This window comes from Erithacus rubecula, assembly GCF_903797595.1.
Source record: "Erithacus rubecula genome assembly, chromosome: 4".
In the NCBI taxonomy this organism is placed as follows: domain Eukaryota; kingdom Metazoa; phylum Chordata; class Aves; order Passeriformes; family Muscicapidae; genus Erithacus; species Erithacus rubecula.
In genome coordinates, this window is record NC_136686.1 from 65594716 (window position 1) to 65621654 (window position 26939).

The window sequence follows — 26939 nt, forward strand, 5'->3', positions numbered from 1 at the left end:
GAAACACAGGTGGCCAGAAATTAAGGATTTGGTGCCACAAAACAGAAAGAGAGATGAAGGAGTGTATAAAGTGGTTGTAAGTTTAAAAAAGTTACTGAAGAAGGTGCAGTTTCCACTGGAGTAAAGTTTATTCTGGAGAAAAAGCAGTGTGGGAGCAGAGGCAATCTACTTAGAGATGGCCACCACACTTCCATTTGTTTGAAATACCCTTTTAAACCTCTAAGCAGAACATCTGTGGGTGTTGTGGGGGTTTTCTGCTCCTGTCCAGGGGTTTATTTGAGTGCTTTGATGTGTGTTGCAGAGCCACAAGGCATCTCCTGGGAGACTCCAGTGGAGGGCACAGTGAAGGGGGAGTCTCTCATAGAGTCAGACTTGGGAGAACAGTCCCAGGAACAGCAGGAGCACCAAGTGCAGCTAAAACTGACCATTGAAGATTTTGTCCTGCACAAGATGCTGGGGAAGGGCAGTTTTGGCAAGGTAAGCACTGGGACACCACTGTGTGCATTTGCATGTAGCTTTGTGTGGAATAAATAACATCTGCTTTGAAGGGACACTTAGGAAAAAAACACAGAATCATTTAGGTTGGAAAAGACCTCTAAGGTTATTGCATCCAACTGCTAAGCCAGCACTGCCCAGTCCACCACTAAACTGTGTCCCCAAGTGCCACATCCACGTGGCTTTTTGAACACTTTAGGGATGGTGACTCCACCACTTCCCTGGGCAGCCTCTTCCAATGCCTGTCCACTCTTCCAGGGAAAAATTTTTTCAAATATCCCATCTCAAGCTCCCCTGGAACAGCTTGAGGCTGTTCTCTCTCCTCCTATCCCTGTTCCCTGGAGCAGAGTCAGGCTGTTCCCTCCTGTCAGGGAGCTCTGCAGAGCCACAAGGTTCCCCCTGAGCCTCCTTTTCTCCAGGCTGAGCCCCTTTCCAGCTCCCTGAGCTGCTTCTGGAGCTCCAGACCCTTCCCCAGCTCCCTTCCCTGGACACACTCCAGCACCTCAGAGTGTTTCATGTAGTGATGGACCCAAAACTGAACACAGGATTTGAGGTGTGGCCTCACAAGTGCCCAGTACAGGTCACTGCCCTGGTCCTGCTGCCTCACATTGGCTGATAAATCTCCAAATCTTCAAAGAATCCTTGTTCTGGCATGGCTGGATCCTGAACTCTATCTTCTCCTCACCTTGTCCTTCTCCCTGTCCCTTTAGCTGCTCTCTCATGACAGGGCAGGAATGCCCCAGGTAGGGCTTCATCTTCCCCTTCTGTGCAGGCTAATGGGTCCTGGGTGTCCCAGAGAGCTGGTGGGAAAGGTCTCTGTGCTGTGAGGAGGGAGATGAGTGTGGATCACCTCTGCTCTCCAGAGCAGCAGGTCCCCAGCTGGGAACAGCCTTTCTGTGCTGGAGCCCAAAGCAAATTTTGCAACAGCCAAGAATTTGTGCTTTTGGAACAAGAACCACCTGCTTTCAGTGGATTCATTAATCCTGGTGAATTGGGGATTGTTTTTCCCCGTTGCAGAAGAGAATGTTACTCAGTGCCAGTACAAAGCTGTGAGAGGCAATTTTAGGGGGACTCCCCATTGTATTTTCACAGCCAGTAAGAAGAAGGAGTATGGATCATATTGCTCACATCCCACATCTTTCCAAGGGGGAAACTGTGCTTTGGCAGAGGCCTGGTTTTTGCCTGATAAATGATCTGGAGCAATTTTTGCAGCCAGTTCTTGAACTGGTGAAATATTTCCTGTGTTGGCCTTTCATATTGAAAGTAATAGAATCATAGAATGGTTTGGGTTGAAAAAACCTTAAAGACTGTCTAGTTCCAACTCAATGGACAGGGAAATTTTCCACTAGGAAGTGTTGTGTCTAATTGTCATGTCCAGAGTTTGCATGGGAGCCAGAGCTGAGGCATCTCACAGCTAAACCAGAATATCCCAAACTCACACTCCAGACTAGCCTGAAATCAAGAGCATGGCTATAATAGAAACATTTTTATTGGAAGGAAAGGATTTCTGGAGGTCTTCTAATCAAAACAAATTCCTCCAAACAGGTCTAATGAGATGAGGTTGCTCAGGTGCTCATTTATTCCAGTCCTGAATGCCTGCATTAAAGCAGATTCTGTACCTTGTTGCTCTCATGTTGACATGGACTCTCAAACCCTCTGTGAGCTCTGCATCTGTCTGAAGTGCACATTATGGGTGTGGAGAGGATTTGGTGCCTTTCTGCAGCAAAACCTCACCCAGAATTTCCTGTGTTGGTGTCACTCCTGGTGCCCTCATTTGCTTGGAGCAAGAGTCACTTCCCCATGGAGGGGACAGGGTGTGCAGATCTCAGTGCCTGGGGGATCTCCCCAGCTCTGAGTGACCCTGGGAGGCTGAGGGGCAGATCCACAAGGGTATCTCCCACCACCACCTCTCTCTGTGCTCCTTGCAAGTCACACAAATGCAGCATTTTCCCCAGTCCCCCAGGAGAGCAGTGCCCAGCACAAACAGGAGGGTAAAAAGGGTGCCTGCAGCATCAGCACTGTGAGCATTTCTGGTCATTCAGTGCAGAGACAGAGGGAGGCTCTAGGCTCTACTCTCTGTCTGGTGCTACAAAGTGAAATGCAGCAGTAGCCAAAAGGGTAAATAAAACTTTTGTCAGGGCTAAAACATGTCTGAGCTTACTCAGTAAATAGTGTCTGGTAGAGAACTTCAAAGACCTCTTTGATGAATCTTACACAGTTATTCAGTCTATAAAAACAGGGTCAGCAGGCTGTTGGTGTGAAGACCAGGACTGTCACTGCCTTCCAGCAGAGACTTCCTTGCTCTGTGGTCTCTAGAAAACCCTTCTCTGCTGATCCAGGTCTCATTTCCCCTGCCTATAAAAATAGACAGAGGTCATAACTCCTCTAGGATTCATTTTCCCATTCTCAGAGAACTCCTGCAGAAGCATGGGGGACCCAGCCTGTGTGCTCAAACCTGAAAACTGGGAGGAAGGAAAGACATCTGATATAAAACCAGTCTAACTACTGGTGGACATAATTTTCCACCTGCTGAAGATCTGGTGCAGGGTATTTGCATTGAAAATGCTGACAAAGCAATATTCTATGCTTTGTTATTTGAAGTCAGAAAACAGGAAATGTATCTCAGGAACATTTGCATGAGGATGGTTTCTGTTATCAGAAGTGTTTGGTTTTCTGGAATGTGCTGTCCATCCAGCCATGTGGGACCCTGCTCCTGTAATTGCCAAGAACTTCTCATCCTTCTCCAGGGCTCAACTTCATAAAACTATTCTGGGTGTCTTTATGTCTGGGTGCCTTTAATGGCAGAATGAGGCTTTAAGCATGAAGGTTTTTAAGGTGTGAATTCCCAGGAGCTCAGCATGGCTGTTCTGAGAGGAGAATTCCCTCTTTCTGAGCAGCTGTTTCCATTTCAGGTGTTCCTGGCTGAGCTGAAGAGCACAGACCAGTACTTTGCAGTGAAAGCCCTGAAGAAGGACGTGGTGCTGATGGATGATGACGTTGAGTGCACAATGGTGGAGAAGAGAGTCCTCTCCTTGGCTTGGGAGCACCCATTCCTCACTCATGTCTTCTGCACCTTCCAGACCAAGGTAGGACAAGGATTGACACTTTCTTCCACAGGCTGAGAATGCTTTACTGAAATACAAATGCTTGGTGAAAGGGTTTCAGCCTGCTAGGGTCCACTTGAGACATGAAGTGGTGCTGAGGGAAAGGATCTTCAGATTAAACACTTATGAAATGGCTCCAGAAATTTAATCTACTTTCCCCCACATCAATCTGGGGATGGGATGGTGTATTTGAGGATTATGAAATCCAAGATTCATTGAGGTAAAATCTGTTGTTAAAATCTGCATTCTGGTACCCTCGGCCAAGGATGTGCAAAGGCCCCAGCCAGGGTGAGGATGTGCCCACACTGATGTGTTATCTGAACCTCTTGGAGCATGATCCAGCTAGCCTGGATCAAAGCCAACTCAAAAACACCCTGGTTTTGGAGGATAAACATGCTGTCATTCACTTCTTTGCCCCCAGTCACTGTTCAATGGCATCAGACACTGGTGGTTCTGCAGTTCAGAGGGGCAACCTGAAATCTCACTTGTGACTCCAAACCAAAACTGAAGTGACATTTAAATAATGCACCTATTTTCATGGCCTTACATGCCAACAACCAGCAGCTGCTTAGCTTCCCTGAGCCACCAACAGCCTCAATACCAAAGCACACACAAGGCATAGAAAGAAACAATGGAAGTTTGAGTTTGTTTTCTCTGTCCAACCTACTCAAACCATTCCTGAGAGATGATTGATATCTCCTAGCTCAAATTCACAGCAGCACTATCTCATGGCTGCTTGTTCAGGGTTTTGTTAGGATGCTCCCAGTCCCAGGATTAAGTGGCACAAGGCTCAGTGTAAGGTTAGGACCTGCTCAGTGGGAAGTTCTGCAGGATCAGGAGAAACAATTTCAACCTCTGTGGTACATCCCAGTCCTCTGTAGGATGTGGCACCTGTTTAAAGACAGGTTAAATTTATAACAGGGAACATCTGGGAACTGCTGCAGGTGGTGTGCCCAGGCATTCATGTTTAACCCCTTTGGGACTGGCAGTGAGGATGATGTGTCCAGGGAATGAGGCCTTGCCTGGCAAGGAAAGGAATTAAGTTCCTGCTTGAAGGGGGCTGGTTTTCACAGGAAAATATAAATGCCACTACTCCAAAAGCAAAGAAAATCAAGATTTAATTGAAGAGATCAAACATTCACAGCAGTGACAGCTCAGTGAGGGAGCTTTTGCCCAGGGAGTGCTGCCTGTATCTCTGTGCTGTCTGTGCTCCAGCCTGGTCTGGAAGCTGCAGGTCAGGCTCAGGATGATAGAGCAGGGACATTCTGCAGCTCTGGCTTCAGGCATGCAAGTGTCCCCTTCCCTCATGAGACCACCAAAGAAAGAGGAGAGTCATGTCAGGATCCAGTGGGATTTACTGCCTGTTTCAGGAGTGCTTCCAGCCATGGAAAACCTGAAGGATGGAAAATCAGTGTGTGCCTGGAAAGTTCATGAGTGCCAGGCTTGAAAACCCAAATTTTTTTTTGTTTTCTACACTTGTGGGCAGCAGCACATCTCCTGTCATGGAGAAATAAATCCCCATCCATCTCATCCCAAGGCATCACTGCCACTTCAGAGCTTGGTTCACACAGAGGGAGCTGGAGTGGGGCTGCCCAGGCCAGAGCTGCTCTGGGCTCTGGTTGATTTTCAGCTCCTGATTTTTCTCCTCTGACCTTTGCAAGCCAGCAGTGATCACTCAGTGCAGGAAGGTCACCCAGAGCAAGGCAGCTGTGACAACCTTGGATGGTCTTTCATGGCTCAAAGGACAGTGTGGTTGTCAGAATGTCTTTTAGGATCATTTTAGAATAATTTTAGAATCGTGGAATGGTTTGGGTTGGAGGGGACCTTAAGGATCCCCTATTTCCACCTCCCCTGCCATGGGCAGAAACCATGGCACTGCTCTTTAGAGTCCCTCTGAGAATTTTAATATTAAAAATATGACTTTTTTTGTTTCTTGAAGTATCACTGGATAGATAAGTAGTTTCAAACAGAAACATATGTGCCAATGCCTTTCTGAATCCCTCATCCTTTGGCTTACCTGAGCTGCTCCAGGCCCTGAGTGTCTCTGCAAAGAACAGCAAAAATAAGAATATTCCTACACCAAAACAAGGACCTCAGTATTCCACATGTTTGCAGAGGGGGAGAAAAAGTCCTTTAATCTGCTGACAGTTCTCTGAGCTCTGGGATGAGTTTATTCCTCACCTCCACCCAGGTGATGAGTGACTGCTCAATTAAATAAAGTTGGATACCCCTTCAGACAGGTTTTTAATGCCCCTCTCTATTCCAATGGAGTCTGAATGATCAGTTCTTTCAAAACTCAGAATACTTTTCTTGTTTTATTGCATGAGAATAAATGCAAGCCCACAGTGTTTGGGGTTTTTTGGTCCAACTTCTTTTTGAATTTCTCTGTTTTATTTTACTGCAGTCATCTTTGTATCCAGATATTCAGCTGACATAATTAGTGTGAATTTTAGCAATAGTGTGAATTTTAGCAATAAGCTCAGAGACCTATTCTGGTATTCTGCTCTATTAGATTTAAAGGGATGCTGTTATGTTAAAGAGGAGGAAAAAACATGTTTATAATTCTGTGAAATCCCAGAATCAGTAATGCCAAAACAGTGACTAGCATCCCAGGGCTTATGTTTTATTCTTTTTTGCATTTTACTGATCTTCTGCCATAAAAATAGGCTTTCCCTTTTTGAAAGTCACTTTTATTTCTGTTTCTTTACTTCATTGGCCAAATGTTATTAACATCCTTTACCTAAATGCAAATTAAATCTTGAGGCAGTTTGACTTGCAGCACAAAATAGCAACAGAGAAGATTATCTCAACCCAAAAGAGAAGTAATCTTTACTGCAATTTAAAAGAAAGTATTACAGAAATGTTTATTTTCTGCTTTACTGTTGTATTATATGTTTTGTCCTGGTGGTGAGTCTTTTTCACATGCTCTGTTGCCTCCATGTGCTTAATACTGACTGAAAAATCTCTTACACTGGCAGGAAGGAAAAAAGAATCATAAAACAGGAGTGTGGTCCTAATTTGAAAATTCTTAGGTTCTGTTTTCCATGAGTATTTTGAGATTTCTCATTTAAATATCTCCTCAGGGGTTACTTCAATTCCTGAAATTTTTTATTTTTTTTTTTTTTCTGAGCACAATTTCATTTTTCTTCTCTGACTGCTGTGAGAGGCAGGGCTGATTTCTTTGCCCTGGATCAGAGGATGGGATTGGCACGTGGGCATTTCACACATTTTGGATGTTCAGCCCCAGTGCCTGGTTGTGCCATGAACCTCCTGAACAGCCCTAGCTCCATCCTCCTACTTTTTCTTGGGGTGACACATCAGCTTGGAAACATCTGTCCATCCTCATGGTGTTTTGATCTTGGAAAAAATCTGATTCAAGGCCAAATTGAAGCAGCTGATGGGAAAGTTTAGGAAAGCTTTGAGGATTTTGCCTCTGGCAAGGTCTCACTCAATCCTGGCCAAAATTTCCACGTTGTTTAGCAGAAATAGCAGCATCTCAGCAGAGCTTTGGGATTTCTACAGGGTTGTGCCAGGGAAGGTGTGAGCGGCTGTAATTATAACATCAAGTGTATGAAATTTTGGAAGGCACTTTTAGGTGGTGTCAGCCCGTGTGGTGTGAACAGGGGGAAGGCATTGGCCAGGAAAAGAGGAGGACAGGTCTCAGGTGGGGTTTTTAGGTGATGGATGATTGCCATATTCAATATATGGATTGTCATTGCCTTCCCATTGTCCAGCCTGAGGAAAATTAGCCCAAAATGCATTCAGCTTTGCCTGAGATTTCTAAAAATCCTGAAAAAAACCTAACTTCCTAAAATAAAAACATTTATTGTTTGTTTTTCAACAACTAAAATATTTGTGTTTCATGGATTTGGCTACTTTTTGTTTAGTTTTTGGCCTGGTGATTATTTTTATTTTTTGTTTTAATCTGCAAAACTTCAGACAAATCTTTCTCTAGCCTTGAGAAAGTTACTCTCCAAGATTCTGTTGGACACTGATAGGGAAAGTCACTTCCTCTTGGAAGACATGGGCTGATATTGCCTCAGTTTATCAGTGAGTGATGGACTCTGTCTGATCTGAGTGTGAGTAAAACTCTTGGGATCTCAGAGCTCAAGTGGAAACCAAATCTGCACCTTTATCTCTGCAAATGTATTTTATTTATGTGTATAAATATATTCCTATGCTTTGTAGCAACGGGGACACCATGCTGAGCATCCCAAATGAGCAGCTTAACACACAGCTAGAAATGCTGACAGTGCAAGGATTGGGACAAGAAATATTGAGACAGTGAGAGCAGGGACTGGGCTGGATTGTTGGGCAGCTGTAAGAAATGCTGCCATCTCCAGAAAACAGGCTGATATTACACAATATCAGGAGAGGGAAAAGGTATTTTAAACCAGAAAACAGAATTAAAGTTTGGATTGCTCTGGTGCAAATTCCAGTGCAGGTGAACACCTGTGGTCACCTCCTAGCAAGGAGTAACCCTGTGTTAGCTGTTCCTGGGGGCAGCAGACACAGTGAGGGCTGCATTGCCCTTTTCCCACTGGATGGGATGCTCTGATGGGATTGCAACACTGAGTGATGTGGTGGAAAAGGCTGAGAGGCTTTTGGCTGGCAACTATCCTGTGAAATAAAATAGATCCAAAGTGTGGATCAGCACCCAGACTCTGCTGAGGTGCATGAAAAGGTGAGACCAGAATCAGCTGCAGGAATTGCATCATGTCCAGCCTGTCTCTTGGCCAGGGACAGCCTAATTCAATGGAAATTCACTTAATTCACAAAAAAAATCCTTTTTTTGTCTGTAGACATTTATTAGGGCAACTGTTCTAAACACGGGTAAAGCCATACTGTCCTGCAGTATTAATTATTCTGATATTCATCCTCCTGGAAGCCCTGAGAAGAAGAATTTTTGCTCCTCAGTAAAAAGTATTAAATTGTGTATTTATATGTATGGAAGCATTTTTTAAAATGCAAAGAAAAGAAAATCTGAAAATCTCTGCAGAAAAGTGCTCTGGAGAGCTTCCAGCTGGTTAAAGGATTTTAAAAGCCTGTTAAAGAATGTACCTTCAGAAGATCAATTTAAATGCTGCCTGCTTTATACCCATTGTTTATAAAGTTGAAAGCATCTCTGATAGTGACTATTCATTCTCCCAGCAGTGGCAGCAGAGCAGGAGCAGGTTGGTTTAACCCCATCCCTGCCATGTCCTGGAGAGGCAGAGGGAGGCTCTGTGGGCAGGAGAAACCAGCACAGGCACTGAGGGGTTGAAAGGGCAGGAAATGGAGTTCTTGCAGTATTCCAGGCTTTCAGCAGGACTGGGAACAGTGTTATTTTGTGTGCAGGAGCTGTGCTGTTTGGTGCAGGACACAGCTGCCATGTCTGTGTTGTACAGGCTCGTGTTGCAGGGCTCTGTCTGCTGTAGGAGCAGCACTTCACCCTCCCACAGAAGGGTTTGTGCTGTTCCCAGTGCTGCAACAGAGAAAACCCTGGAAGATGGGCTAGAAATAGGGAATGGATATTCTTAAGACAGCTGGTGTGAAATACATCAGGAATACATCAAATACATCATGTACATGGTGTGATTCTCAGGGGTGTCCTGTGCAGGGCCAGGAGCTGGACTTTGGTGATCCTTGTTGGTCCCTTCCTGAATTTCTATGATTTATAACTTGCCTGGTGCAGTGTCCATCCCTGAGTGCAGGAAGGTCCTTTACAGTCCTCCTTGAGCTCTGTGACTGTAACCCTGAGGTCTGCCATGAGACCAGACTTGGTTGTGTGAGTCCAGAACCATGACCAAAAGTTGAGCATTTTCTACCCAGGGATGGGTAGCACCCACAGGTGCTCAGTAAGTTTTCTGTCACCTGCCTGCAGAAGAGCCTTGAAAATCAGAGAATGGTTTGGGCTAGAAAGGACCTTTAAAGGTCACCTAGTCCAACTGCCCTGCAGTGAGCAAGGACAATTTCAACCAGATGATACCCCCTCAACCCCCCTTGCCTGCTCCAAGTGCTGACAGACTCCAGAGCCTCTCAGAGCAGGCAGGAGCCATCAGTTAACTTTCCCAGGGCAAGGGGAAGTGAAGCTGGAGCCTGTCTGCAAGAACATCCTCTGTGCCCCACTCTGACCTCCAGCCCTCTCTTGAATTTCCACTGGTTTCAAGAATGGCTTTTGCCACTTCCCATATTCAATGTGTTCTGTGGCTCTGTAGATCTCAGGCCTAGGAAACTGGCCCCAGTAAGTTTTTGCCCTTTTGCCCTTCTTGGTTGCAGCTCACCACTCATAATGACATAGGGCTGATCTCAACCAGTTTCTTCCACGAGCTGTTCCAGACCTCTGCACTTCTGAAGAAGCAAGGGGAACTTCCAAGCCCCAGAGCAGGAAAGTCAGAGGGATCCTGTCTTTTCAATAGGGTTTATGTACCATTCTATAGCACCTGATGCATCATAAACTTCACTCCTAAACATTCTTAAAGTTTGTATTCTCCAACTTCATAGCTTAAGGCAGTTGAGTAACAGGGTTTGTACATATGGATGTAAATTAATCTGAGGGGTTGCTCCAGCTTTTCTTCCCTCAAGGATGCTGCCAGAGTCCCCAGTTTCAAGTCAGAGTCCCTGGGTTCAGTTAAACAGGTGCATCAGAGGGCTGCTCAAATCCATGAACAAGCAGAGCATGACTGCTCATTCTACTGGATAAACATGGATTTCAGGTTACAGTTAGGGATGTGTGATAAGGTACAGCCAAAATCAGTGGGTTTCACAGGGGAACTGAGGGGTTTTGTCCTTCCCATGGGGTTTCTTCAGTCCTAGCAGGACACACGTGGATACTGATGTGTTGTTAAACTCCATCACCTCCCTGTGGACCTTCCCAAAGATTATCTGCTCAACTATTTTCCTGAATGGGCTCCTGAGCTCACATTGCTTCCAAGCCTTACACATTTCCTCAATTTCCCACCTTCCTTTGGCCTTTTTACTTGCTGAAGCTCATTTATGTGCACAGCCCCCTGCAAATGCAAGAAACTCTAAAAACCTGCACCCATTTGGTTTAGTGATGGAATTTGTATTCTTTCCCCAGGAGGCCAGATCTGGCTTTGAGCTTTGTTGGATGACAGGTGGGGTTTCCAGTGAGTCCATTTAAATAAGAGTGCTGTAATTAAGAGGATCTGGCTAAAGAAATTGCACAAATTAGAGCAGACAGCTGTTGTTTGAAAGGAACAAGCACTTTTGTGATTTTTTAACATAGCCAGCTCTTGGCTTGCTGCCAGAGATACTTACATTAGCTCTTATGGATGAAAACCTTCAACTGTTAAAAATATAAGTGAAAATAACTCTATTTCCCCCCCAGAAAAAATGTAATGGGCAATAGGCAACACAAGGAAGATACTCATAAACTTTATAGCATAACCCAGAGATGACTGACTTCAGGTGTGTCAGGCTTTTGAGGGGAAGAAAATACTGCATCCATTTTGTTTTATTCCTGCATTTATGCACAAAAGGTGAGATTCCCAAAACAGGAGTTTAAACTGGGACCATAACTCAGTGTGTAGATCCATTTCCTCCAGCAAAATGTGTCTTTTCTGCTTTGTAAAGACAATTCAGCATGGAAGGGATCAATCTAAACCAGCTTCTGCAGGGTTCTGGTGGTGAAGTTCTGGCTGATGAAGCTGTGAGAGGATCACTGTGATGTACATGAGCATGGGAGATATCCCAGCCCATGGCAGGGGGTTGGAAATTTAGGGGTCTTTGAGGTCCCTTCCAACCCAAACCATTCTGTGATTCCATGATTCTGTATCAAGGATTGGAAAAGAAACCTCAGTGATCATTATATAGAGAGAGATTCCATCATTTCTGTGTATCAGGAGGAGAGTTTTAACACTGCCCTGGTTGAATAACTCATGGTTGCATGCAACTGGGGTCAAGAATTTGACTTTTTCCAGGGTTCTCTGACATGCAAGTGCTCACTGGGTATCCAGAAATATGATTAATTCATTACTTTCCCCACCAGCAAGTTACATAGAGCAGCTTTCAGGCTTAAAATCAAGCATGTGCTTAAAACAAATTGCTGTGTCTGGTCAGGGTCTCTGAAAACTTGAAAAAGTCAGACCCAGGTGCCTCCTCAGGAGCTGTGCAGGAATGCAGGTGAAGTCACACACTGAATGAAGTCACACACTGGATGGACACTGCACTGGGATGGGGAACCAGAGGAGAGCTGGGAGGGATTTTTGTCTTTTCCTCTAGTTCCTTGAGAAGCTTGTCCATCTGTCCTTCTGCTGTAGAGGCACTGTAAAGTTCCTGACCCCTTTCTGTCAGCCTGGAGCTCTGCTGGTAAAAACCCACAGCCCCAGCTGGTTATGAAGTGGCTTTGCAGTGTTTGCTAATGGTGTTTATAGAAATCAGAGCAGGGAGTGGGAGTATGGGCTTAGGGAACCAAGAGGAGAAATGAGGAATCTAAAAAGGAAGCTGCTTTCTTTCCAAAACCCTCACAGTAACACTTTCCTTCCTCTTTTTGACTGCTTTCTTAACTCTTTGATTTTTTTTTAATATTTAAACTTTTACTTTGCTCTCCATCACCCCTGATTTATTCACCTTGTCTCTTCCTCTAGGAAAACCTCTTTTTTGTGATGGAATACCTCAATGGAGGAGACCTCATGTTCCATATCCAGAGCTGCCACAAGTTTGACCTTCCCAGAGCAACGTAAGACATTTCTCATTGCCTTTGGGCTGCAGGGTGCACACGAGCCAGGAGCAAAATGGGCACTTCATTTTATTCCCAGCCCTCCTACTGCCCTGTAGATGAAATCCTGGGCAGATTATTTGACCTCTCTTCACCTTGCCCAGCTGCAAAGTGGGGATGATGCTTGTGCTGGAATCTGCGTTTCCAAACTCAACAAAGCCATGCAGTCCATCCTCCCAGCTCAGTGAAGGGCTTGGAGTGAGTCATTTCCCACCCTCTTTCCCCTCCCACATCCACACTCCATCCACACAGCTGGTTTCACTCAGACATGACCTTGCTTCTTTACAAAACTCTGGAGCCAAGCTGCAGGACCTGCTTAAGCTGAGGTTGCCAGCACAGTGGTCAGAGATGAAGCTGGTGTTTGTTAGAAGTAATGGGATCTTCCCTGTTTTCCCCTTAAAGTTCAAGGGGGTGGGGTGAAAACCTATCAAAAGCACAAAAGGTAAATTTAAACAAAAAAAATTAATATACCAGCAGAGAATTAAAAATGTATTTAGCTTTGATTAAAGTAAATAGAGGAATTAGAATAAATGAAAGGTGCTTTTGATCCTTCTGCAAGCAAAAGGTATTTTGAAAGTCAATATTGAAACCACCATAGGAATTACTTTTATTTAATAATTTAATAATAAAACCCCCACACTGTTATTTAAATCAGTGTTTGATGATTTTTTTTTCAAATGCATTTGAATGTCCAGAATTAAGTGCCAGTGCACTGAAGACTGAGGGAGCAGATCTGTTCCACACTGGAAGGGGATATGATCCTCAGCTTTCATTCCCTTCTGGGACAGCACTTTCATTCTTTGCACTGATGCTGCCTCTTTGCAGCAGGATGTGTTGGTGTCCTTTGGGTAAAAATGTGCTGGGAACAATGACTTCAAGCCCAAAATCTCCAGAGAAAGGACACCAACTTGCTGGATTGCCCATACTATGCCCATCAGTAAAACAGTCACCCCAAGCCTTATGGATGCACCCCAAACCTTCTGGGAACATAAGGAAACTTTTGCTCTTGTGGAGACAAGGTTTCCATCCTTTTGGGTCTAGTTGTAAAAACCTTTGGGAAGCTCCTGTTCTAACCTGTGCCTTCTGTTATTCAGGTTTTATGCTGCTGAAATCATTTGTGGGCTCCAGTTCCTCCATTCCAAGGGCATAATATACAGGTAATTTTACTCTTTAATGTAATTAACATGCTGAATGCTTTTCTGCTTTTTACTGCAAGCACCAATGGCAAGAGAGAGGCTGTTTCTTGGCTCCACTTACTGGCATTGCATTTCTCTGCAGATTTCCCTTTTACAGAGTTTGGGTGTTTTATTTTGAAGAGAGAGTGTAGAAAAGGCAGTTTTGGTCCTTCTTTCAGAACTCAGTCCTATTTCAGTTAACATTAAAACAAACCCTTGGATGTATTTACACAGAGTCATTCACACAGCACCCAGCACAGGCACCTTGTTTAAGCTTTCAACATATCAAGGTATTTTAAGGTCAAGTCAGACAGAAGAAATTTGGTACGTCTGCTGTGCTGGTCACCTTGGGACAGTGGTGACAAGCTCAACTCAAGTAACAAAAGTAGGGAGACAGTGCTATATCTTAATTTTGGATTAATTTTGTGCACAATGGGGAGATGGCATTCATCTCAGCAGCCTGAATCTGAGTTGTAGTAAGCAGAGAGTAAGCATTTTTAGGTTCCTCAAGCCTGTGTTAAAATGTGTGTGGGAAGTGTCTAGTTCTACCAGAAATGAGGCCACAGTCTGGTTTCCCATGGCCAAAAGGAGAAACTGAATTTCTGGGGAGTTCTGGTTAAGCTTAACTTCACAGCAAAATTCAGTTACTACACTGCAGCCTTCTTTAAAAGCAGAGAACAAATAACTTGTCACAAATAAATGGGAAAGCTCCCTACAGCAACAATGTTTGCTGAAAGTGAGCTTATTTCAGTGTTTGTCACATAGTGTGAACGTTAGAGCAAATGCTGGAAGTGGATGACTTGCTCAGAATCCATTCTCCCTTTAAAACACGAGCTTTGATTCTTATTAGCACTCATGTGGGAGCCATTTATAGTCTTTATTGGCTGATGATGGTGATTGCATAAACATGAGATCAATAGCAGTGGCATTAAGCTAAGATGATCTCTGGGGCCTCAGCAACTTTTCTGGCTGTAATTATTATTCTCCATGAGCAAAGGGAAAAAAAATTTAAGTGCCCAAATCACTTGGCCATGCCTTAATTTTAGTCAGCCTTCCCAGAAAATCTGATTACAAATACCTGTTGGACATGATGACTTTATGGCAGGACTGCTAATGCTGACATTTTGTTTGTAATTCACATTTTTACTTGGAATCACTGCACCAGTGCTGGGTTGGGGTTTGGGACCCATTTCCTCCTGAAAGGAGAGGGGTGCTTAGAGTCTGGAGCTTGGGGAATTGAGGGAAAATTGGGATATCAGGGCACTAGGTAGCATGTGGATAGGAAGACATATCTCATTTCCAGGAGTTGATGATATTATTTGGGTATCAAACATTGAGAGAAAAGGTTTGACCAATCCTACATTCTTTTCCCTTTTTCACTGAAGACAATGAGGTCAGCTGAGAACACAGACTCACCAGTGTCTCTGTCAGAGCAAAGCAAGCACTTAGGAAAGTGAATAGAAATAACTTTTGAAACTACATCTCTTGCAATGTCATAAGAATAATGAACCCAGCTGTTCTGTCTCATGCACCCACGTTTGGAAACATTGGCTTAAATTTTAACGAATGAGCTGAGGCATTTTTTGGCAGAAACTCCAGTCCCTGGAGCCAGTGAGTTTCAGACTCATCAAAATAATGAAAGTGAATTGTAGGTGATGTTTTTTTTTTTTTTGCTTTGCTTCGATCTACTGGATGAATAAAAGCAGTGCTGGCAGCCTTAGATTGATCTCAATGTTGTATCTAAAATAAGCCATTCCAGCTGGAAATTGTGACAACATGAGTGTCTGCCACTTGGAAGGCAAATGTCTTGGTTTGCTCTGTTATTTCTCTTTGATTGATGACTCCCATTTTGTCTTGGGCCCTATTCTTGCACCAGTGAACAATTGTCCCATGACAACAATTTAGTGTATAAACACCACAATGTCCCCCACCCTGAGGATGACCTGGCCCAAGCAATACAAGGAGCTTTGCACAGAGGGAGGCTGAAGAATCATCTTCCCTGCAATTGCAGGCCATCATCCCAGGAGCATCAAGCATTAGAAATTACCTTCTTTGACAAACATTTCTAAATAAAAAATCCCCACATTGTAAAGCAGTTGTCAGCAGGAGGGTGTCTGTGCAATAGCCCCATGGTGTCTTGTTTTGAAAGACAGGTGTCTGCTAAGAGAGGCAGGAGCCTCTCTTGAAATGGAAAATGCAACCCCCCTCCTCCAAATTATTATAGTTTTGAAATTAAGGGGCCCTCAGGCAAAGAGATGGGAATTAGGAATAAAAATTATTCACTAGGAAAAATTGAAATTGAAATACAGTGTTACAAAAAAAAACCCAACAAACCCAAAACAGTGCCAGAGTCAGAATCCAAGCTGGCACAGTCAGTCAGTCAGGGTGGTGGCACAGTCCCATTCCATGGTGCTGCATCCTCCTGCAGGGGCAGATGTGGCTCAGCTGGAGCAGTGCTCCTGGAGAAGGTGCAGTTTCCTCTGAAGCTCCAGGGATGATGTGGGAAGGTTCAGCTTTTCTCTGGAATCCAGTGGAAAAGGCTGCTCTGATGTTCCAAAATGTCAGTTTTTATCTGGGTAGGAAAGGCTTGGCTCCTCCCCCTAGGGCTGGAGCATCTCCCAGTGGGATGATGGAATTTTATCAGCCATGCACTGGGACTCAGTGGCCATGAACAGGAGATATCTCCTGGAGGAAGGATGGGTTGTGGAAAAGAATGCACTGCTCCACCTGGGTAGGGCATAGATGGTGATAGAATACTCACCTCTGGTTACATCCTGTATTGCAACCCAAGACATGTGGTTAGATCTCTTGCCTGAGATGTGGAAAATCACAGAATCACTGATTCACAGAGTGGTTTGGGCTGGAAGGAGCCTTGAAGATCACCTGGTTCCAGCCCCCTCACCATGGGCAGGGATGCCATCCACTGGATTAGGCCCCATCCTGCTTGGTCCTTTGGCCAAAATATGTGTATGCTGTGAACTAGTGTGAAAAATAACACTTACACCCTGTGGGTACAAGCAAATGTGTCTGGTGCTTTGGGAGACCTGAGAAGGAGCAGTGGTTGATAGCACTGTGTGTGCACTGGATGTGTGTGTTCATAGACCAGGTGACCCAAATTCTACCCTCATCCTCAGTTCAGTGCAGCATCACTGATCCAAACATTTTACCTGGGTTGTTGTCTCAAATAAAAACAAAATCTTTAGGTAAGATTTAAGAAAAATTACATAGAAACCATGTCTTTCTTTCTTTCTCTTTCTTTCTTTCTTTCTTTCTTTCTTTCTTTCTTTCTTTCTTTCTTTCTTTCTTTCTTTCTTTCTTTCTTTCTTTCTTTCTTTCTTTCCTTTCTTTCCTTTCTTTCCTTTCTTTCCTTTCTTTCCTTTCTTTCCTTTCTTTCCTTTCTTTCCTTTCTTTCCTTTCTTTCCTTTCTTTCCTTTCTTTCCTTTCTTTCCTTTCTTTCCTTTCTTTCCTTTCTTTCCTTTCTTTCCTTTCTTTCCTTTCTTTCCTTTCTTTCCTTTCTTTCTTTCTCTCTTTCTTTCTTTCTCTCTTTCTTTCTTTCTTGCTTTTCTCTCCTTTCAAAGTTCTTTCCCACTTGAGGACCTTTTTGTTCTTCACCAGTGGTCATGATTCATCAGCTTGTTTGCTTTTTTTTCCTTCTCTATTAATTTCTGATTTCTTTCTCTCTCTGGGCACTTTGCTTCCTGAGTAGCTCAGAGCTGAAAACTCAGCCAACAGCCTGTAAACTGAGTGTGAAAGGCTTTGTAAATCCTGGGGTTCAAGTAATGCAGCCCAACAGTGGTGGGGGCTCTGCTGATGTCTGGGATTATTCTGACCCTCTGCAGGCTTGTGGGTCACCTCTTGTGACATTTGTAGAGCCTGCCCCATAAGAGAGATCTGGCAACAGCTTCAGAGAGAATATTGAGATTCCCATGGGAAGGGAGAGTGAAAATTCCCTGCTCTCATTCTCCAGGCTGTGTTATGGCAGAAACACCAGCTGGCACAAAGCCCTTCTTAGCTTCTCTCTTCTGCTTCCTTGAAGGAAGCAGCTTTTAGAAGATGTCTAGGGTGATGTGATCCCTGAGCTGTTCAAGGCCAGGCTGGATGTGGCTTGGAGCAGCCTGGTCTAGTGGGAGGTGACCCTGCCCATGGCAGGGGATTGGAACTGGGTGATTTTTAGGGTCCCTTCCAAGTCAAACCATTCTGTGATTCCATGATTCTGTGTCTTCTCCAGCAGATAAATCAGTGCTGGGACAAGAGAAATGCAGAAGAGGGATTCTGAATCCCAAAAGAGCAGTTCCTCATTTATCCCTCAGCCTTCTTTTGTATTTCCAGCACGTGGGCACTACACAGAGGCAGAGAACAAGTGTGACAAGTGTAACCTGCTAAAATAACTTGTGTGCTTTATGCTTTGAAGAACAGGGTTTTCTTCTCCTCCTCCACAGAGACTTGAAGCTGGACAATGTCCTCCTGGACAACGAGGGGCACATCAAGATTGCTGACTTTGGGATGTGCAAGGAGAACATGTTTGGGGATGCAAAGACCAGCACTTTCTGTGGGACTCCTGACTATATTGCCCCTGAGGTAGGTGTGGGGCACAGGGGGTCAGCAAGGGCTCTGGAATGAAAACTGTGACATTTTTACCTCTGGAGCTCTTGGCTCCAACTTCGTTGGGTTATCGTAAATAAGCAAGCAGCTAATAGTTGCTAAAAAGGTTATTTATTACAAAGCACATTTTATTACAAAGTATATTAGTTTCAAAAGGCAAAAGCAATGGCAAAAGCAGTACCAAAAGTAAAAGTAAATGGCAAGAGGCAGTGGCAATAAGCAGATGGCTAAATGCAAGAAACAAGTGGCAAAAAGCACCAACTCTCCCCAATACAAACTCTTATATAGGGTTTTCCCAACAACCTCAGACATAACCTCAGACTCCCACTCCTTAACCTATTGGAATTCCAGTTTCTTAACATGCCAGGCCATGTATAGACCACCCATACAACCTATCTTGTTCTAATTGAAAAATGTAAGCAATGTTCTTACTACAGCTCTATTATATCTAAATCCTGTCTACACCTGTGGGCCTGGAGCTCCTACTGAAAACATCAGCATGTTTTCAACCTTCACTAGAACTTGCACTTCAACTTTGACATTGGAAACCTTTCACTTACTAAAAGCATTAAAACTCACTCTAAAACTTAACCAACTTACTTTTACTTAAACATCTGGTTTATGTGTGAGTGGCTTAATACACATCAATGCATCCACAGACTCTAATTCAAATTCAATCCCTGCATTCTGATTTCTCTCTGAAGAATTCAGAAAGACTCTTGACTCACTGACTCCAGCAAGGAATCATGTCTTCAGGCATGACTGTTGTGCAGTGGTGGAGTTTGCAAAGAGAAACAACCTGGTTTGGAGCAGTTCCAGGCCAGAAACTGGATTTTAGCCTGGCTCAGAGTCTGTGTTGCTGTTTGGCATTGCTTGTTTTTGGGGCTAATTCCTGTTTTGGTGCAAGTGGAGCTGGCTTAAACCAAGAAAGAAAATGCTAAGTGGAAATTATTTTTGGGCCATGGCAGAAAAAAATCCAAAAGGTCCTGCAGTTGAGGGACAGACACTGACTATGCCCTTTCCCTTATTTCTTTCAATTTTTAACCAGACAGAAACTAATTTCCCCCCCCCTAGAAAATTTAGGTGTTTTGAACTAGATCCCTCCAGAAAAGAAAAGGTTTCCTTAGCTTGATGACTTCACACAATGATAGATCTTAGTTTGGAGAGGCTTTGACTAATTAGGTGACCAAAGAAAATATTTTTTAGCTCAGAGAAAAACCTACAAGTCATCCATGCATCGTGTCTGACATTGGCCTGAAATCCATTTATTTACCTTTCAAGATCCCATTTTGTAATTTTAGTGTTTTTATGATGGATATTGGTACTTTCCAAAGAGCTGTCAAAGCCTTTAGGGTTTTTTTTTCCCTCTACTATAATTCATTGGCCCTTCACTGTGCACAAGGGTTTGATTCTGGCTGAGGTTACACCACTGCTGGCTCAAGGGTCTCTTCAAATCAATTGGATTTCTATTGCCTAAGAATGGGTGTAAGTGTGCTCTGCAATCAAGCTGCAATTGTCTTTTATTCCACTTCAGTTTGCTTTTATTTAAGAAAAAAAAAAAAACCAACCTGTTCTTTCCTTCTAAAAAAAAAACAAAAAAAGCCAAATGTTGATCCATTATCTGTGATTTTATGTTGTAGAGAAGAGAAAAGCTGAAATAGCTCAGAGTTTTATTTCTGCACCATGTTTATTTTAGGGATTCTACGAGTGCATATAAAACATTTTACCTCTAAATTGAAAGCATTTCTAGAGTTTATGGATCATCTCTCCTGCCACAGGCTGGAGCACTGGACTCTGTCAGTATTTTACTGCAGCTGCTGCCACTGTAATTTCTTACAGCATTTTGACCACAACCATGCAAATAAGAGGGATTTGGGTCAGTGGACAAGGAAATTTTTTTTTTATTTCAGAAAAATAGCTGACAAAAAAAAAAAAATAAAAAAAAAGAAGACAGCCTGAAATTAAATTGCTGAGTTTATTTTTTTCCTAGAGAATTTCAAACAAAATGAACTTTTTTTCTTTCTGACTGTCATAAACCACTTCCATTTTAATTTCTAGATATTTTAGACTTTAAAATATAAAGCCTTATGAAAATAATTTCTTTTTTCAGAAGGAAGGGTTGGGATGATTTTGTTTGTAAGTGATCTAGAAGAAAATATATTAAGGGGTCTTGCTGATTTTTGGGTTTTTTTTTTTTTGGCTCTGAGTGGAACTCATTGTCTTTATTACATCATATATTCAAATCTCTTTTTTGTCCTTTTGTCATCTCCTCTTTTGGAGACAGATGTAGTATAGAACATCCCATTGCAACCAAGATATGGGCTCAAGAGTAAAGATAATACAAATAAAATAAATATAATATAAAATTTATTATATATTATATCAAATAATAAAAAATAAAGAAAATAAATATAAATTAAATTTTCCCCTCTATAGCTCTAAAATTCTGGTAAGAATCCTACACACCACATCATGTTCATCATGTGAACCTGTAGATATCTGCAATGCAAAAATCTATATATGAGCAAGTTTTTGAGGCTCTTTGAGAACTAAAGGAGACAAACAGGAGAGACAGACAAAAGGAGACGGACAAAATACCTAAATATTTTACAGATATTTAGGTAGATATTTATCTGGATGTTTAAAATTTATTGAATTCCCTTCCTTAGCTATAAAGGAAGCTAGTGATAACTGGTTCAGCTTTAGATATCTCCACAACAGATATCTAAAGGCAGGTGAGATTAATTTTGCTTCTCTAGAGAGGAAGTTTGAGAACTTGGTGATGGTCCTATAGACCCCAGGGAGGTCATCTCTGCAGCTGGATGTCACTTTATAGGTGACACTGAAAGGCACAAACCAAGGGACTGACTGAGGACAAATTCCCATTGCTCCATCTAAAACCCAGTTGGTCTCAAGAGGACAGATCAAGAACCTCTCTCATGTTTTTCCTGGGGAAGATTTGCTGGGGTAGAGTCACACTGTTTTAAGTGATAGTCCTAAAGTACCTTTATGCTGCCACATCTGTAATTCCAAAACTCAGCTAGTGTCACTGGAACCAATCCCAAAATCCTGATACCTGACCATTTGTCTTCTTGGACTTCAAGCCTGATTTGAACCCTTGGAGAGCAGGCTAAAGATGACTTGTCTCATTTTGATGTTTGAGATCTCTCTGGTAGCCAAGGATTTGTTCAAGGAACTTAAGAGTTATGTGCAGCCATGCTGTTTGTAGTGCCAGGGATTATTTTGGCACCCAGGTGTGGCTGTGCCTCGTTGCTCCAGGAGCCACAGGCCATGACCTGTCCACCCTCCTGAAGCTGAAAAACTCATGTCAGACATTTTACTTCTGCCTTGGTGGCTCCTTTTTCTGGGCAGATACTGCTGGGGCAGAAGTACAACACCTCAGTGGACTGGTGGTCCTTTGGTGTCCTCCTGTATGAGATGCTCATTGGCCAATCCCCTTTCCATGGCCAAGATGAAGAGGAGCTTTTCCAGTCCATCCGTATGGATAACCCCTTCTACCCTCGCTGGCTGGACAAGGATGCCAAGGACATTTTGGTGAAGGTAAGAATCACCACCCATCAAATGAAAGTCTTTCTCTAGATCTTACCATGGTAAGAATCACCACCCATCAAGTGAAAGTCTTTCTCTAGATCTTACCATGGAGAGGTTTTGACTAATCAGGTGGCCAAAGAAAATATTTTTTAGCTTAGAGAAAAACCTACAAATCATCCATGCATCGTGTCTTCAATTTGTTTATCTTCAGCTGTTGTAGAGAGGAACAGATTTAGTTTAGTCACTGTCTTTCCTGTGGGCATCAAAGCACACCTCTCCCCTGAGGAGATCTGTGTTTCTTCCTTCTCCTGATTTGTGATGGCGGCTCCTCATACCACCAGAGATCAGTTTCTTCACAGAGCAGTCCCTAAGGTGCAAGGCATGTTAAATCCTGGAAAAAATACTTCAAACTACACCAGACTGAGATGTTGAGCATCTCTTTTTGTGGCACATGCTGCCATCTTTCTGCCCAAACAGCCTGTTCTTCTGTCAGGATTGGAGGTAGTAATCATTTTATACCAATCAGTAAACATCATTGTCAGGGGAAAAAAAAAATCCCAACATTTTCTCCATTATGGCCTCTTCTCATTGCACTGACTGGATAATTACACATTCCACCCTGCTTTATGCCTGTATTATCATCAGGGAAGAATTTAACCTATGGACTCAACATTCCAGCTTTTTGTGAGAGAGCCTGAGAGGAGGCTGGGAGCGAGAGGGAACATCCGCCAGCACGCCTTCTTCAGGGAAATCAACTGGGAAGCTTTGGAAGAGAGAAGGATGGAGCCTCCCTTCAAACCAAGAGTGGTAAGGATGGATCTTCTTTCAGTTCCACCCACCTCAGGTCTTCTAAACTGTGCATTTTTACTGGTTGTCTGAGCTGAGCCTCACAATACTGCTTTGTGGTGGCTGCAAGCAGGGTCTGGCGTGCCCACACCTGAGAAAACAGAAATTATTCATTGCTTTATCAGTTACTGCAGCAGGGTAACACCTTCCCTTCATCACATCCCTGCAGCCCATTCTGAAGGGATTATCTTTCTTTGCACTGCAGAAGTGCAAAAAAAATCACTTCAGGTACTGAACTGTTTGGCTAAATCAGAATAATTCTGATGATTAATAACAGTCTCATTAAATTACTAAAGTCATATTAATAACAATAATAGAACTTAATTTGACTTTATACTTTAATTTTACAGTCTTCCACAACTCTTATACAATTGGTGAGTTCAGTCTGCCATGTTGCAGAACTGAAACATCCCTGCCTGGCAGAATTCCTGGATCACAGGCTCAGTGCCTCCTTTATAATATTTATATTTACTGGCTCCCAACTAAAAGGCTGAGCTGAGCCCATAGAAAGCAGCCTGATAGGGCCAGTAAAATAGTAATAAAGATCTGACTATTAGTGGTTTGACATAATTTTTTTTTTCTTTTCTTGAAGAAATCTCCAAGTGACTGTAGCAACTTCGACAAGGAATTCCTAAATGAAAAACCCAGACTGTCCTGTGCTGACAGAGCATTGATTAACAGCATGGACCAAAATATGTTCAGCAACTTCTCTTTTGTGAACCCTAAAATGGAGAAAATATTTTCCTGAGATCTGCCTTACTGAAGGAATTCTCTGTAATGATTTGAGTAGCACTTTGTCAGCTGAAGACTGTGCATGGTTGTTTTTATCAAGAACCCTCCAGAAAGAAAGCACCTCAGTGAAAGTTTATACCATGCCTAGAGGCTTCTGACTTATTCCAGTCCACTCTGCATTGATGATAAAGTTTCTTTGTGGTATATTTTGGCCTCTCTTCTCTCTCTTCCCAATGTTCTTGAAGTTGAGAGCATCTGAAAATGAGGAGATACCAAAACCTGTTCCCCACTACTGGTACACACAGGTTTCTCTGTAAGGAAATACAGGTATATTTGAGCTTCTGGTGATGTCAGTCCCCATTTCTGCAGCTCTGACCCAGACCCATATTCTTCTGAAGGAAGAGTGGTTTACTCAAGGCCTGGGGGTGTCAGGGAAGACTCAGGTTGGATGCTTTGGTAACCTCCACTTGTACAAGTGCAGAATTGCCAGAGTGTGCCCAGCTTTGAAGAGGAAATTTGCTCCCTACACCCTTTAAAAATGCTGCTCACAGGTGTTGGGACTCAATTTTTCTCCATGGGACAAAGAGATTTTTTTCAGGTGCCCAGTCCACCATCTGCACATCTCAGTGGATTGTTACGAAAGGAAGTGCCAAGATTGGTACAGAAAACCAGAGGTTTACACTAAGTGCCTGAGTAGGGAGGATGGGAAGTTGCAGAATGCTTTGAGAGCCCTGTTCTAAAGCTTTAAGTGTCTGCTCACACACCAGCCTCAGGGCAAGATCTCAATGGGGCTTTCTGACATTTTAACCAAAACCCACATGAGGAAAATGCCACGTTTCCTCAAACCATTGTTTAAGCATGGTAAAAGTGGCCTTCCAGTCTCAGGATTGGGGTATTTCACTTGAAAGGTACAAACTGGTCCTGCAAAGGCTGATTTAGTTTCCGTTTCTCTAAATGATGTCCCAGCTCTTTGGCACAGCTGCACATGATGGTCACAGGGCAGGAGGCACTTCAGGTGAGGGTGGCCCTCACCTCCACCCTGTGACATTTTGCTGTGTGTTCTATCCCTTTGCAGTCTGTGGGAAGGTAGGTGGGTTAAAAAAAAATAAAAGTCTTTTCTGTGATCCTTTCATCATGGGATCCTTTTAAATAAAGGTGCACTGCTTCCTGAGGTTGGAGATTTGTGAAACCACCCAGTTACTGCTTGTCACTGAGATACCTGTGAAAAGCTGGGTCAAAATCAAGTCAGAGACTAAAAAGATTTTGTAACAACTTAGGCTTAGGCAGTCACTCAGTCTGGTGCTGGGATCTATTTGGAGAACATATATTTGGAGCTTCATTGCATCAGCCTCCAGTTCCATGGAGAAGAAAAGCTCTAGAAGGTCAGTTATCCCAAAATCAGGTTCCATTCAGAGGTGCCTTCCTGGTTCTGCTGGTCCAGGCTGTCAGTTTGGATCTCCCAGCAGGATGAATGCAGCCTTGCAGGCAGTGCTGGAACATCACTGGCAGTGACTGCAGGCACAGAATCCAGCAGGAACAAGGGCTGGAGAGCCTGAAGTCAACAAGAAGGGCAGAACACCCTGAGAACAGTTTCAGTCCAGTGAGTGATGAAATCCTGGTTTGTGCTGTAGGAAATGCAGGGGGGAACATCTGCATTCTCAGTTTGTGGAGCTGGTCATCATGTTTAATTAGAATGGTTAACATGAATTTTTTAAATGCCAGTGCTGTTTGTACAGTTTAATAAAATGTTGTGTATAATTGGGAAATGGGCATTGAAGTGATTAAATAGGGACAAAGAACAGAGGTGCTTAGAAAAGCCATTAAAATGGCTCTCTGCTGTCTGGGGAATATTTCCCAGGGGAATTTCCACCTGTAAATATACAGCAGCAGCAAATACTTGAACAACTGTAACTACTCCACAGGGCAATGTCTAAACCAAGGATTTGGTGCTGTGCAAAGGTATCCAGGAGGAGAGTGAAATGTTCATTTTTACTATCAGACATAGCTCTGAATGGAGTCTGGTATCTCAGGGGGGTTGCAGAGGAGATGTGCAAAGGTCATTATTTAAAGAGAGTGATTTAGGACATCTTCTTGGCACCCAACTGAGGCTGGTCAGCCAAGTCCTGTGACAGCCTGAGTGTGTCCCTGACTCTGACAGAGGCTGGCCAGCCTGATCCAGACTAGAGATTGCATTTCTAAGCATTTGAAGACTGGCAGTACCCCTGAAGGACTGTTAGGGATGTTCTCTTTTCACAGCAGGTTGATCCTAACACCAATGCAGGGACAACCCAAGAGCACAGACTAAGGAGGGAGGGTGCTGGTTCACCTCTTGTGGTTAAGTCACTGAAGAGGAGCAGCTTTTTAACACCTCTCTGATCAGAAGGAAGGCTCTCTGCACTCCAGCTGTGGTCCCATAGAACCACAAGCAAGCATGATTTGTGAAGGAGCTCGTTGAGTAACTGCTAGAGCAGGCACAGCACTAGGAGCAGTGTCAAGCTTTTGATGCAAACCACAAGAAGAAGCACCTGCTTCTCTCTGCAAGAAATCTTCAGCTTGAAAACCCCATGAACCCACTGAGGCTGGGGCAGGGGGATGGGAGGAGGTGAGTGTGAGCCACCACAAACGTGCTGGCTGCGTGTCCCAGCTGTGCCTGTGAGGTGTGAGGAGTGACGTGGGGAGCAGCAAACGCTCTCCTGTGGTGACAGTGATTGAGAGATAACAGCCAGGGAGGGCTGAAAGCCAAACACCCACACTGGCATGAGCAGGAGCCCAGGTACCCACAGAGATGCTCCTTTGCCTTAGCTCAACCTGGCACCCCCATTGCCCTTTCTCTCCCCTGTCCCATAAAATGTTAGTGGGGTTTGACAGGTTTGGTTATTGGTTTGCTGAAGGCTCAATCCTGTTCTGGAGCCACCTGGGATCACAGCACTGCTGACTCCAGCAAACCAGGGTCTGACCTCCAGTACCACCTGCTCCAACTCAAGTTTTGGGAGCCCCCAGCCCCCAAGTGCTCCTTCCTCAGTCTTGCTGCCTCTCTTGATGGATGTATGGATTCCTACCAAATCAGGATGAGTGGGAGTCACCTGTAAATGACAGCCCTGATTTCAGCACTCCTGCAAAGACTTCCAAAAGGAGATGGGTGGGTCTCAGCTCCTCAGCATTCAGAAGAGAAAACCAAGCTCTGTCCTGTACCCCACCATGCTCTTTGCAGCCTGTGCTGAAAGGAAAGACAACTTTGCCCGGTTGTTACAAGGCACTCTTGCAGTAAGTACAGAGGTGTCACCAAAAGTCTCTGTCTGCCAGTGGTCCTGGCTCCTCCTTTTGTAATTATATTTGTACTTTAGGCATTTAAAACTCACATTAGAGATCCCAGCTGGTACCTACCCTGCTCCCTCACTCCAGGGATGCCACATCACCTGCAGCCACCAGATCATCATCAGTGTGTGGCTCAAAGTGTGGTCTGAAGCCAGCAGAGGTCTCTCAGTGCAGAGCTCAGGAAGCTTTTCTACCTTCCTTTCTTACACAGAATTTTATCTCTGGTACATCACAGCACAAGCAGAGCTGGTGAAATACAGGAAATAAGTGTATTTTTAGCTCTTCTGCAACTGGTACTGGGTGCAGACCAGTGAATATACCTGCTGTAGTGGGGTCCATTCCACTGTTGGCACTTTGGAGTTCTTTATCTTCTACATCACATCAGTATTTATGTACACA

At 43.7% G+C, this 26939-nt stretch overlaps 1 protein-coding gene across 3 annotated transcripts in view; it reads left to right on the top strand.

Annotated features, from left to right (window-relative positions):
• The window catches only part of PRKCQ (protein kinase C theta), a 38029-nt gene extending 13041 nt beyond the window's left edge, over positions 1-24988 (top strand). For 2 of the 3 annotated variants that reach the window (XM_079304938.1, XM_079304937.1), the window contains 8 exons: positions 302-477; positions 3408-3581; positions 12188-12279; positions 13413-13475; positions 17933-18071; positions 21468-21656; positions 22326-22454; positions 23086-23373. In XM_079304938.1, the coding sequence (XP_079161064.1) occupies positions 302-477; positions 3408-3581; positions 12188-12279; positions 13413-13475; positions 17933-18071; positions 21468-21656; positions 22326-22454; positions 23086-23241 (1118 nt within the window). In that variant the 3' untranslated portion in view covers positions 23242-23373. Of the gene's footprint in view, positions 1-301; positions 478-3407; positions 3582-12187; positions 12280-13412; positions 13476-17932; positions 18072-21467; positions 21657-22325; positions 22455-23085 lie in introns of all 3 variants that reach the window. The other variant, XM_079304936.1, reaches the window with a different exon arrangement.
• Positions 24989-26939: the final 1951 nt, after the last annotated feature.